Source organism: Dermacentor silvarum, chromosome 2, assembly GCF_013339745.2.
Source record: "Dermacentor silvarum isolate Dsil-2018 chromosome 2, BIME_Dsil_1.4, whole genome shotgun sequence".
Taxonomy (NCBI): Eukaryota; Metazoa; Arthropoda; class Arachnida; order Ixodida; family Ixodidae; genus Dermacentor; species Dermacentor silvarum.
Genome location: NC_051155.1, coordinates 220,668,424 through 220,680,950, shown reverse-complemented (window position 1 = coordinate 220,680,950; position 12,527 = coordinate 220,668,424). Strand labels below are relative to the sequence as shown.

General features: G+C 47.8%; 1 protein-coding gene across 3 annotated transcripts in view; it reads right to left on the bottom strand.

Annotated features, from left to right (window-relative positions):
- LOC119442692 (neurotrimin) overlaps positions 1 to 12,527 on the bottom strand; it is a 242,401-nt gene that overhangs the window by 33,632 nt on the left and 196,242 nt on the right. For all 3 annotated transcript variants that reach the window (XM_049662319.1, XM_049662320.1, XM_037707661.2), the window contains exon 2: positions 703 to 824. In XM_049662319.1, coding sequence (XP_049518276.1) covers positions 703 to 824 — 122 coding nt within the window. The remainder of the gene's footprint in view (positions 1 to 702; positions 825 to 12,527) is intronic.

Sequence of the window (12,527 nt, the reverse complement as noted above, 5' to 3'; positions counted from 1 at the left end):
TCCATCGTTGATCCGCAACCCTGGCAAGAGATGCCGAACTAGACGAAGAACCATCCTCATCTGAATGCCACTCGCCTGGCCGCTTCGTACTAACGACGCTTCTCGAGCCATGCTGCTCGTTCTTCCTCCGTCTCCTCGTTTCGCTGCCTCCTCTTGGATTCGTTCCGACAACGAAGCCTGGCTTCTTTCAGTCTCTCCGACTCCCTTTCCATATCTGCCGACGAATCCCACCGAGCCGCCCCTTCTATATATACGATGCCACGCCGGCTCCTCCGGCGATGCAACGCCAGCGGTTGCTAGGCAACGGCTCAGCTCGCGGTTTCACCGGCCGCTTTTCACCGCTCACCGCACCATCATGCCAGATGGCGCGGTGAGCGGCGCTGCCAGCTGCGGCGGTTGCTAGGCGACGGCTCAGCTCGCGGTGCGGCCACCGTCCACAGCGACAAGGCGAGAATGCAGCCAATGTAGCTCTCACTACAAAATGCGATGCGAACGGGGCCCGATAACGCTATCGCGTTCCACTCTTAAATTCGAAGCTTAAGCGTCCTCCAATTTTTTCATCCCACGAGTGACTAGAGAACACGGGAACGATGTGCTAAGCATGTTCAGCAGTGATATGGATGTGCGCTGATTTTGACTCCGCGGGCCAACATTCTAAGTCTGCTGTATCAAGACACGCGACATGCCGTTGTTGTTTCGCACCTTGAAACTCCCGAGGTTGTCGACGACGCAGGTCAAAGTCACCTCTCGACCTGCTGCCACTGTCACGTTCGGGATAGGTTCGGCGAAGCTGGGGAGTTTTCTGTGCACCGATGATGAACCACCTGCAATCAATCAACCAATCAATCAATCAATCAGTGAATTATAAATCAACTATTCAATCAATAAATCAATCAATTTATACATTATTTTTATTATTAAACGTAGGGTGGTACTCCTCGGTTGTTACTTGTGATAAAAGATAAACATCTTTGCGCAGAATAAAGCAATAGCGACATGCAAATAACAATGAAGGAGAATTAAAGAGGAGATCATGCGCATAATTCACGAGTCATGACACAGCTACCACATCAGAACACAAGTTCAATTCAACCTCTGTGAGAGAGAGAGAGAAAAGTCATAAGGGAACGGCAGGGAGGTTAACCAGGCTGAGCCCGGTTGGCTACCCTACGCTGGGGAAGGGGAAAAAGGGATTGAAAGAGGTGAAGGAGGAGAGGAGTTGCACATTTACACAATCAAACCTGCACATTTACATAGTCAAGCGTTCATCGCTGAGTTTCGTCACAGGCGGTTATACAGGAAAGTGCACCTCGAAAAACGCAGCAGCACATTTGTAGCCCTGCACATAGCAGACGCACGAGGCCACGGGCCCAAGATCTTCTCCTCTGTAAAAGGCCTGTCGTCTAAGTGCCCCAAAGCCATCCGAAGGGCAATCCTCTCATCTTCGTATATGGGGCCGTCACATAAAAGATGCTTGGTGGTTTCTTCAACACCACATGTGCTGCAGTTGGCACTGTCTGCCATTCCAATTAGGAATGAAAGTGAAAAAGCAGCGTACGGAAAGTTTGACTCGACGAGTAGCAGCGGCCACACGCCACGCATACATTATCAACGTGCACGAACACATCTCTGACACAGCCTATAAGAAGTGCTTTTTATACAGAACAGGAAAAGTGAATAGTCCAATTTCCTGCTCTGAAGAATCCGAGGAAGGTGTAAGACACCTTCTTTTAGACTGTTGCAAGCATTCCGACTGTCCCGTAAAGCTCTTGAAAAACTATATGTATACATACCTTTTTGTAAGAAATTTTATTCAAGAAACCCTAAAGGCTCATACGGGCATTACATTTAGGGGTGTTACATTTAAGCAGTGATAAATGCAGTGTGCATTGAAACAGATAATGCCTATTATAATAAATCAAGAACGCAAGCGAAAAAAAATGAAAAGCGGTACATCGAACTTGGTGTTAACCACCTTGTGCACAAGAAATTTGGCCTAATTTAGCATAATCCAAATGTTAAAAAAAAGAAAACTTTGAAAACACCTATGGCCATTACCCCCCCCTCCCCGCCCCCCCCCCCCCTTCATACAGGTGTTACAATAAATCAATAATACGTACAATATATAATTTAAATAGATAGTTATTCCTCGTTAAAATAATTACACATTCAAAAAGATACTACATGTTAAAATAAAAAAGAATACAACAAGAAAAAAATTAAAGCAGTACATATAACTCGGTGCTAACCCAAAACAAAGCGATGTGCACAAGGAACCTCAAAAATATGGTGAGAAAAAAATCTATAACAAAAAAAATATAGCCCAACAACACACTGACGTCTTGAACAAATGAGCAAACGAACGCTATGCGTGTTGTCTTAAAAAACAGTGTTTTACTTTTTCTAGGAATTCATCGTGACTTAGAATGAATAAGATTTGATTTGGTAACATACTCCAGTGATATAATGAACGCGCCGCGCTTTAAGGTGATGATCCAGGCACGGGAAGATACGACGGGCGGGCCTGATGTGGGATGCGCTGAAAAGCTACGTGCAGTGATCAAGCTTGTGAAAACGCGAAGGACGTCCTATCAGTCTTCGATTTCCTTGGGAGGATAAATTTAGAAATATTTTAATATTAGTGATGCTGGACGTTCGAGAATAATTTTTCGTAATGAAACGGGCTGCTTTGCTTTCAACTGACTTGAGCTTGTTGATGATGGACTGATGCGGGTGCGAAATTAAAGATGGCTACTCCATTTTTAACGTACCTGGGTAGTAGTACCTGGGAGACTTGTTGGCTGAGTACAAGTTACGACTGGTGTAACCAAGAGTTCTGAACGCGCTGCTAGAAGTCGCATCGATGTGCTTATTCCATGAAATGTTTGAACATGAATGAATTGAAGTGCATTTCACTGTGTGCGCATTTGCAATAATAGTACCCTTCACCGAAAAGTAGGAAGGCTTAGGGTTTGTAGCTATAGTGAAATCTATAGCCTTATTGTTTGAAATATTGAAAACTTTATTTCCATATGCCACTGTTTACACCGGTCAATACCAAAAAATCCCTACACATATATACCAACATATCAATCAATTATTCCTTCATTTAAATTCACTAAATTATCCATTCATTCATTCATTCATTCAGTCATTCATTCATTAAATTCATTAAAAATCCATTCATTAAATTCCTACACATATATACCAACATATCAATCAGTTATTCATTCATTCAATGGACCAATGCTTCAATCAATCAACCGATAACTCATTTGGCATATTCAAGAAAAACATACAAGTCGACAGAGCGTTGAAGTACACAAATTGACGAATAAATTGAATCGGGCCATCGATTTGTGGGTACGCATGATCTGTGAACAGTAAGTCACTGATCCTTCTTTCCGTATTTCCGGCTTTTATTCTAACTGAGTAAAGGGTGAAGCGTGAAATGGATAAATGCAGAAAAGACAACCGTCAAAACAATAGACGGCCCGTCGGCGCAAAGTGAAGGAAGACACGTCACCTGAAAGATTAACGCAGTCTTCGTTATTTATTATCCAGAGTCTCTTCGGAGCTACGCTATTCGCGGAGACCGCTTAATCCCGTCGACAAACACTTCAGCTTTCGGGAGCTGTCTTCCCATTAAAACAATCGACCCGCCCTTCACCAGATTTATTTATAGGATCCCTACCGACCAGTGTTTGCTTTAGGGATTGCCCTCTTGCGGTCGTACTCACGTCTGATTCCAGGATTGCTGCTTTAAACAATTTTCTTTCGTTTTAAAGGTCTTCATCAATCGCATTCCTCTGACTCTGGAAGCGCTGAAGTTTTCGCGGTATTCGCGCCTCCTGCCTACTCATTTCATTGCTCAGGTTACGAGGCTTCTATTATCAATTCAATTTCATGAATTTCAGACCTTACAGAAGTTTCTGTAAAATGCAGTTCCGTTTCTGATGATCTTTTTTCCTTTTCTTCAGCATATTTTTTGTTGAGATACAAGTGAATTATCATGCACAAGTTTTGCGCGGATGCCACCAAATGGAACCACTTGGCCCGTTTCCTTGTCAACCTTATGGGGCAAGTTCCGTCTCTATTCTAATACTGCGCCACGTGTTACTATCATTGACAGCTGTCGTAAAATTCTTTGACCGTGAGCCAATATAAACTTGAAGTGTCAATATACAACGGTGCAAAAATTAAACAGTGCTTGATTGTATTAGTCTACAACATTACAGTTTCAGGCCTGACACAAAGAGAAGAGGAGGCTGCGAACAAGGATGTACGGTTGTCTATACCAAGGTCATTATATGCTGCTTTGCCTAAAAAGTTGAACGCAAGCCCATACCTTACTCAGTCCTCACGCTGAACCCGCTGACAAAGCAGTGTTGTGATCCTGTAGGTAGGTTTTTCTGCAAGCTTATTCACCAACTTTTCCCCTGCCTTCGAATACATTTCACTTGATCCTTAACTATATATATATATATATATATATAACTTGGCATATGGGCACATGGAACTAGCTCACACATTTCTTGCTTGACGCCGTGCCACGTGATTTGTTGCATAATTTATCATGCCTGCCTTTATGTGACAAACAACGAGCTCATCAGCGTAGACAATGCATCGGCAAAAGGCCGAGACACATGCAAGAGGCGCGCTTCGCAAAGTTTAAATATAGGAAAAAGAAATAAAAAATAACGAGAGAGAAGGTCTCCGTAGACACGTTCGCACTTTGCCGCGTTCGGACACGCGCGTTCCGGCGCGGACAAATAATTCACGCGTCGTCAGCTCCGGCACCTTAATGGCTTTCCAAGCCACAGGACGAACCCTTTAGCGTCCCGACGTTTATGTACGCGGCGGGCAGCGTGCGTCGCGCGCCGCCGTCGTCTTGTCCCTCCCGGCTTATTACTTTATCTTTTCGTCGCTGGGACGACAAGGGTCAACAAGGAAGTTTAGAGCCTTGATCCCTAAAGGGGCAAGAGGATGGCGAACGAAGTAAATAAATAGATAGGGTGGAAAGAAAAAGAAGAAAAGAAGCAAGACAAGCCTGCAAATCGAGAGCGTGCAGCCATCTTATAGCTGCTGGAACCCTTTTAAGGAGCGCACGCGGAAGAAGTGCGAGAGTGAGAGAAGAGAGAGAGAGAGAGAAGAATGAGGCAACCAAGGAGACGAGGCCGGTCGGCCGCCGACGCCGGGTCTGCCGGAGAACACGGGGATCAACACGCGCGCGGGTTGAAGAGACGGGGCCCGATGGAAATGCGCTCCTCGAAGCCGGCGCCGCCACGGCCGCCGCCGCGGGAGAGCTATATGCCCCCCTCCTCGGCCTCTTCTCTAATGGATTACCCTCGCCCGCGTGTTTTGTCTTTACGCCATGCACCATCGGGACGGCTTCGACGCCCGAAGCGCGCGCGCGCGCGCGCGCGCCCGCCTGCGCGCGGGTATACGCTATTCGGCGAGCTGCCTCTTTCCGCGCGCCCGTCGTGGGCGAGGGATAGAAAGAGCTTAGATGGGGTGCAAGATTAATGTTTCCCGCGTGGTCCGTTGCCCCAATATTTCATGTTTCTCAGAAGCAGCAGAAGCAGCGGCCCCCCTCCCCCTGCCACTGGCCCCAGTTGCTATACCCCTTGCTCGGTATCCACGCCTCACCCCGAAGAACCTCAGTAGTCTTTTCCCTCCATCACTGATGCCGCCGCCCCCCTCCTATACCCACCAGCCTCGCACTTCCCGCTACTGCCTCCTCTCGCATTCGTTTTTTTTTTCCTCTTCTCGCCGGGTTCTCCTTCGGCATACATCGTCGTATGCCTAGGCGAGCGCGTCAATTATTGACAGCAGCCGATAGCACCCCCTGCATGCTGCCTCTGTTGCCGCTGCCATGGCTTGGCTTTTCTCATTGCGCATGCCTCGGTGGCGGGGGCGGCTGGCCCGAACAGTGGGCCCGCGTCAAGTGCACTCTTGCATCTTTCTTACGGACGCCGCGAAACCTCTCACTTTTCCCCGCCGTCTATACGGTCCGTGCTTACGCGCGCACTATCGCTTGCGTGCGCTGCGTCCGCTCCCACGCAGTTCTGCGCCTCTCAAACCCACTCCTTTTACTCGATAAGTTTCCAAATGCGGCAAACTGTCCTTTGTTTCCGCGGCGCGTCTACCGATAAAGCCTAGTGTGTCAATACCGGTGCGTTCTGTGGAAAAGTGCGCACGCAAGCGGTGCATTATGGATAGGTGTCTTCATTCCTGTATGGGTCCCATATGGCTGGGAGCAGCGTGGAACGAAGGAAAAACCAAATCGTGCGAGGACCACATGTTTGCGCGCCTCGTTATTTTCGGGGTACTACAGCCTCGATTGTCCGGCTTCGACGTACAGCAGCAAAGGTATCAATTGAGAGTAGATGAATTCGTATCACAACCTTTCCGCTCGTTTGTTTATTTGTCTGCTATCATTCCACTTTGATGCATTGAAACGATTCCTGCGCATTCGCCGTTAAACCGTAACGGAGTTCAACTGGACACGAATAGACTGCAACAAATCTGCGGTGGGTGACCCGGTCTGTACTCCCACGTCGCACCCACTTGTTTTTATACCCCAGTTTTGTGTCACAACGCCGCTGCTACACAACTCATTTGTTCCATAGCCTCGTTTGCTCGTTTTCAAACACTCGGGCGTGCGTCAAACGGCCCGCATGCATGCTGTTCGCCACAAAGACGAAAGCGTTGGCGCGTTATCGCGTGAAGCCATTCACGGAGGCGAGCAACACGCCAGGAGAGATAACAGGGCACAAACAAACGAACAAAACAAGAACAACAAAGCTAGTCCCACGATTCAATTTCGCGATCGTACATCTTCTGTTTTTACACAAACAAACGAAAAGAATGAATTCTTTCCACTTGCCTTACGCGTATATTTAAAAATAAAATAACACTCCCACTTTGAAGCTGGCATACAGCATGGCGCGACGAGCCTTTTGCTATATACACGAGCTGTGCTTTGAGGCCTCCAGTCTGAGTCTGCGTGGGTCGGGCGTTCCTTTTGTCGCAGCCGTGTTGTGGAGCTCTTACTCCTTTGGACCGGGCGTCCATCGCACCCTTTTGTTCGCACGTGTCTGTGTATTTGTGTCTCTTCCCTACGCGAGCGCATCACGGGCGTCCCGCGTTCATTATCCTAATTTAATTACTCTTCCTTTTTCGCGGGAAAAAGAAAAGAGAGAGAGAGAGAGAAACAGATAAGTATAAAACAAAATGGGAGAATGACTGGTTGCAGCAGAGCGACGTCCCCCTTTCCATCCTTTGATAAATGCATCCAGATTGCTAAACTGATTGGCGTTCGTGATTATCTGTTTACCAAGAACGGGATCGGTAGCTTTGCTTTTCAATCCGGGTATTCTCCATTCTCCGCCATCGTTATTGCGTAGTAGGGTTTTTCGTGCTTATTGGTAACTCAAAGGAAGGGCCATGGCATCATCTGATTTTTTTTCATCCTTCTGCACTAAGTTCATGCGTTAGTTTTCCTAATGTATTTTTTAATTATCGTGCGAAAGTGGAAGTTCTTTTTTTAATAGCCCCCCCCCCCCCCCCCAAAAAAAAAAAAGGATCTTTCTGTCTGGAACTGGGGTGTACAGACAGTAATTTTTATCGCTCTTGGTAGAATAACAGGGGGGGGGGGGGGGGGGGGTATATTTCTATTCTATCTCTCTCTCACTGTCTCTTTTTAATAAGGCACACTTTCTAACATCTATTTAGAAACGTTACTTTCTTTCCATCCTTTTTGAAGGCCTTCCTTCGCAGATTTCAAGGCTTAGGATATTCGATTGCTATGTGTGCAGAACTTCTGCACACACATAAAAAAATAATAATCAGGCTGGTTATTTTTCAAGTCGATGACGCGTACACAGGAAGAGAGCACCGAGCGAGTTGGATTACGTTCATCATGTAATGTGCCAGAGCAAAGGACAGACACGGACGCTTGTGTCGTCACTTGTCCGTGTCCGTTCTTTGCACTGCAACATGTGGCAGACACGTGGCCACGTTTCGCAGTCTTCCCTTTACCGTCAATGGACCGTATTCAACTTCGGGCAGTCAGAAATTCTATGCAATCATGGCGTAGTGCTGATAGCACGCGTGTCTTGCGGATTGTTGAAGAGATCAAGGTGCACCATAGAAAAAGAGGGTTTGTCAAAGGCATTAAACACAAAAACAAGGTCCGCATCATAAATATCTTCGTTCGTTATTGCGTCTTGCTATTGACCGATCGCATTCGCTAATAGTGTTTGCAGCATCACGATCTTTTGGCGATTCGTAAGAGCAAGTTCTAGTCAATCCCGAAACTGGACACATTACTAGCGAAAGTGGCCACCCAATGGGAAAGATAACTTTAGAGTGGAAAGCTTTGTGAATACGGGCCCCAGAGCTGTAGAGAGAGAGAGAGAGAGGAGAAAGGGGTAAGGCAGGCAGGTTAATCAGAGGGGAAGATCCGGTTTGCTACCCTGCGCTGCGGAGAGAGAGGGAGGGGAGGTAAAGTGATAGGAAAGTAGAGAGAGAAAGGGTACATAGATACACAATCATAGTCGGTAACTGTCACCGCATGCTATCACCGTACAGCACAGTAGTATTTGTAGGGGTATAAACATTAGTTCAGGCTACAGCCGCTTGTACAAGTCTGTTGCCCTTAAAAACTGCAACGGGGTGTTTCCGCGCTTCGCTGCGATGGCTTGTGATGTCGGCATTCTAAAATTATTTCCTAAGTTGAAGGTCTTTTGTTAAAGCGCCGATATGGCGATTGCGAGCGATCGTCACTGTAAATTGTAGCGAGGACAGTCACAGAGAAGGTGTTGAAAAGTTTTCTCGCTACCACAGTCATCACACGAGGCGCCGTCGGCCCATCTGATTCGGAATGATGCAAAAGACTTCGTAAAGGCCACTCCTAGCCATATTTGACAGAGCCTTGTAGTACTCATAGGTGTGTGTGTGTGTGTGTGTGTGCACGTGCGTGCGTGCGTACGCTGTTTCCTTCTGCCAAACAGTAGTTGATTGTGTGCTGCGTCCGGCCAACATGTCGCAATCGCGTGTAACTTGAACACCATTCGAGGTGTTCTAGCGCAACGTCGAACCTTGCTATCACTGCCAATGTTTTATATCTTCGGGTGGAACTGACATTTTGAAAGCGAAGCTTTGCCAACCTCGCCGGCTTTCATGACCGTGGAAGCTGCGGCCCGGCTGTTCCCTTGCCGAATAGGCCAACCGCTCGGTATAATTTGTGTGTGTGTGTGCGTGTGTGTGTGTGTGTGTGTGTGTGCGTGTGTGTGTGTGTGTGTGTGTGTGTGTGTGTGTGTGTGTGTGTGTGTGTGTGTGTGTGTGTGTGCGTGTGTGTGTGTGTGTGGTGTGTGTGCGTGTGCGTGCGTGTGCGTGCGTGTGTGTGTGTGTGTGTGCGTGCGTGTGTGTGTGTGTGTGTGTTCGCACCATAAGAAGCCGACAAACAATGACGCCAAGGACGGCATAGGGGAAATTATCCGTAGTTCGTAATTAAATTAAAGAAATGACGAATTAATTGAAATGAAAGCGAGTGAAAAGACAACTGGCCGCAGGTGTCGCAGGAAATACTCTTTTCTTTCAAATGCGAAGCATTTCTTGGCGAACATTTGCCACTTTGACAGTATCTATCTATCTATCTATCTATCTATCTATCTATCTATCTATCTATCTATCTATCTATCTATCTATCTATCTAGCCGCCTACGTCTTGGTGCTGTCATGTTCGTATCGTTAACTTGGTATTTACCAAAATTGGCATAGTATGACAAGAGTGTATGACGGACATAAATGATAGGTTATGACATGAATATCATGACATCTTTGTCATGTAGGTCATGATTCATGAAACAGCTGCCTACGCCTTGGTGCTCTCATGGTCGTTTCGTTAACTTGGTAGGTACCAAAATTGGCATAATTTGACAACAGCGTATGACGAACATAAATTATAGGTCATGTCATGAATTTCATGACATGCGTGTCATGTAGGTCATGAAACAGCCGCCTGAAATGACAATGACCCAGCGAAGAAAATATTAACACTCAAAAACCACTGAAATGGGTTCGGACGTGGGTACTAAGGGAAGGAAACACTAAATGATGATGGTAGAAGTCATAGTCATGAGCATGACTCTGCAAAAATGACAATGACTCAGCAAAAAAGATTAACACTCAAAAACCACTGAAATGAGTTCTGACCTGCTTACTAAGGGAAGGAAACACTAAAGGATGATGGCAGAAGTAATAGTCATGAGCATGACTCAGCAAAAGAAAATTAAACTCAAGAGCCACTGAAATGGGTTCGGACGTGGGTACTAAGTGAAGGAAACACTAAAGGATGTTGGTAGAAGTCATAGTCATGACCATGACTCAGCAAAAATGACAAAGACTCGGCGAAAAAAGATTAACACTCAAAAACCAATGTAATGAGCTCGGTTGTGGTACTAATTGAAGGGAAAAGGCTAAAGATTGATGGTCGAAGTCATAGGCATGAGCATGACTAAGCTTTCACCTTAAGGTCTCTTAGGCCTAGCTGAAGAGACTCCTGAGGACTTATGACATGAATGTCATGACATGCCATCACTTGCGTGTCACGTAGGTAATGAAACAGCCGCCTAAGTCTTGGTGCTTTCATGATGTTTTCGTTAACTTGTTAGGCTCCCCGCACACTGCTTCGCATAACATCTGTCACAAAAGAGCGCGTAATCAAAGCGCGCGCCGAGTGTCGCGCAAGCCAGCGAAAGAACACGCCGGCCCCGCGGCAACTTCAACAGAGGCGGACAGCGCATACGCCTCAAACAGCAACGCTAACAACGGCGCCGAAACGTCTGGAACTTGGAAGAGACTCGACGGAGCGACGTTGACCGGGGAGAGGGAAAGAGGGCGCGCGCGCGCCGGGACGCCTTCTCGCCCGGCGAGTCGAGAGAGAGATAACTACAGCGTGTACGCGCGCGCCAACATAATGAGTCATCATCACCCCCCCTCGAGAAGGCTCCGACAGCGGCGCGGCGGTCGAAGGTACGAGAAAGGAGTAGAAGCTTCCCAAGCTTTGGCAATGCTACGAGATCACGACACCGATAAGAATGTTCGAGAACGCCTTTGGAAGCTATATAACCGCCGTGCGAGAATCGTTTAGTGGATATCCGGGAGTTCAAGGAGTACAGTCCGCACCGGTGAAGTGATGTAACGTGAAGACCGAGCGTCTGCGGAAGAAGGGGATTCCCCGGCAAGCTAGTCGACGGGTTCATCGAGCGTCTGCATTTCCTGAAGAATTTCCTTCTTCGAGATTTGCGCGAGCTACGCCGAGATCGTCTGACTCCAAGACCAACCAGCACGGTGAATACGATTGGACACTTCGTGTTCCTTTTTATTTTGTGTTTTACGTGTTGGACTCTCAGTGCTTGTCGTTATTTTCTTGTGTTTGTTAATACCCATCTGATTTGTATTGTGTTGTGTCTAGCCTAAGTGTGCAAGTGTGTGTGTAACTGCCTTGTGTGAAGAATATATTTTGTTGTGTTTTGACAACTCTGGGCTCTGACTCGGTCTTTGGACAGCAACCGGCGTTCGCTGGCGCACCAGAGGGCCCACTCTTAATTGTCCTTGCTTTCGTGGGATTATTTTCGGAAGCTGATAAGTCGGCTTTGGAATTTAGTCCGGCGTCTGCGCCTCGTTTACCGGGGTCTGTGACAACATCTGACTCCCACAGGGCGTGGGATCTACCGGCGTTTTTTTTTTAACTTAATAGATGAAACTACAACACCACATTAACGACAGCGCCATGTGGTATACAAATAAAAAGTCGTTCCACTCCATATTTCCAAAGTCACGTTCCAGAGTGTGATACCGTTTAGTACAGGCCCTCTTATGTTCTCAATTTTTTTTCCCCCGGTGTACAGATGGAAGGAGATTTCCTGGCACAGTAGTTGCAACGGTTACTATTAGTAAATAATGCGGCCGGGAACGCTACACCACGCACTCGCGCTGATGCCGTCGAGAGCCTCTCGGTGGAAGACCGTACACACACACGCACGCTGCGCCTTCAGCGGTTGCCACCGCCGAATCTTTTGTCGCGAGACGAAGTCCATGCCCGCGGTGCCGCCAGCCTGAGCGCGTGCGAGCGTCAGCGTGTATCACGAAAACGTGGAGGCGGTTGAGTGGGGAAGGTCGCCCGTCTGCGTTGCGGTGGACGCAGAGCAGCCGCGACGCGGGAAACAGCCTGCGTGCCCAAGTGTTTTATGTCGCGCACGGAGCGCGGTAATAAAGACGGAGCTGCCCGCTGCCTGTCACCGACTGCGCGCGGTGCCGCTGGCGGTGGTCAGGGGGACCGCGGCTTGGAAAAGAGACGGGGCAGAGCCGAGAGGCAAGGAAGAAGGCCGCCGGGCGCTTGAAGGCAGTAATTATGCGACGAGGTCGTCGATCGCTGCCGCGCTGAGAATGGAACGGACCGCGCGGCATGGGGTCGAAGGAGGGGAACCTCCCTCCGCCCCCCCCCCCCCCTTCACACG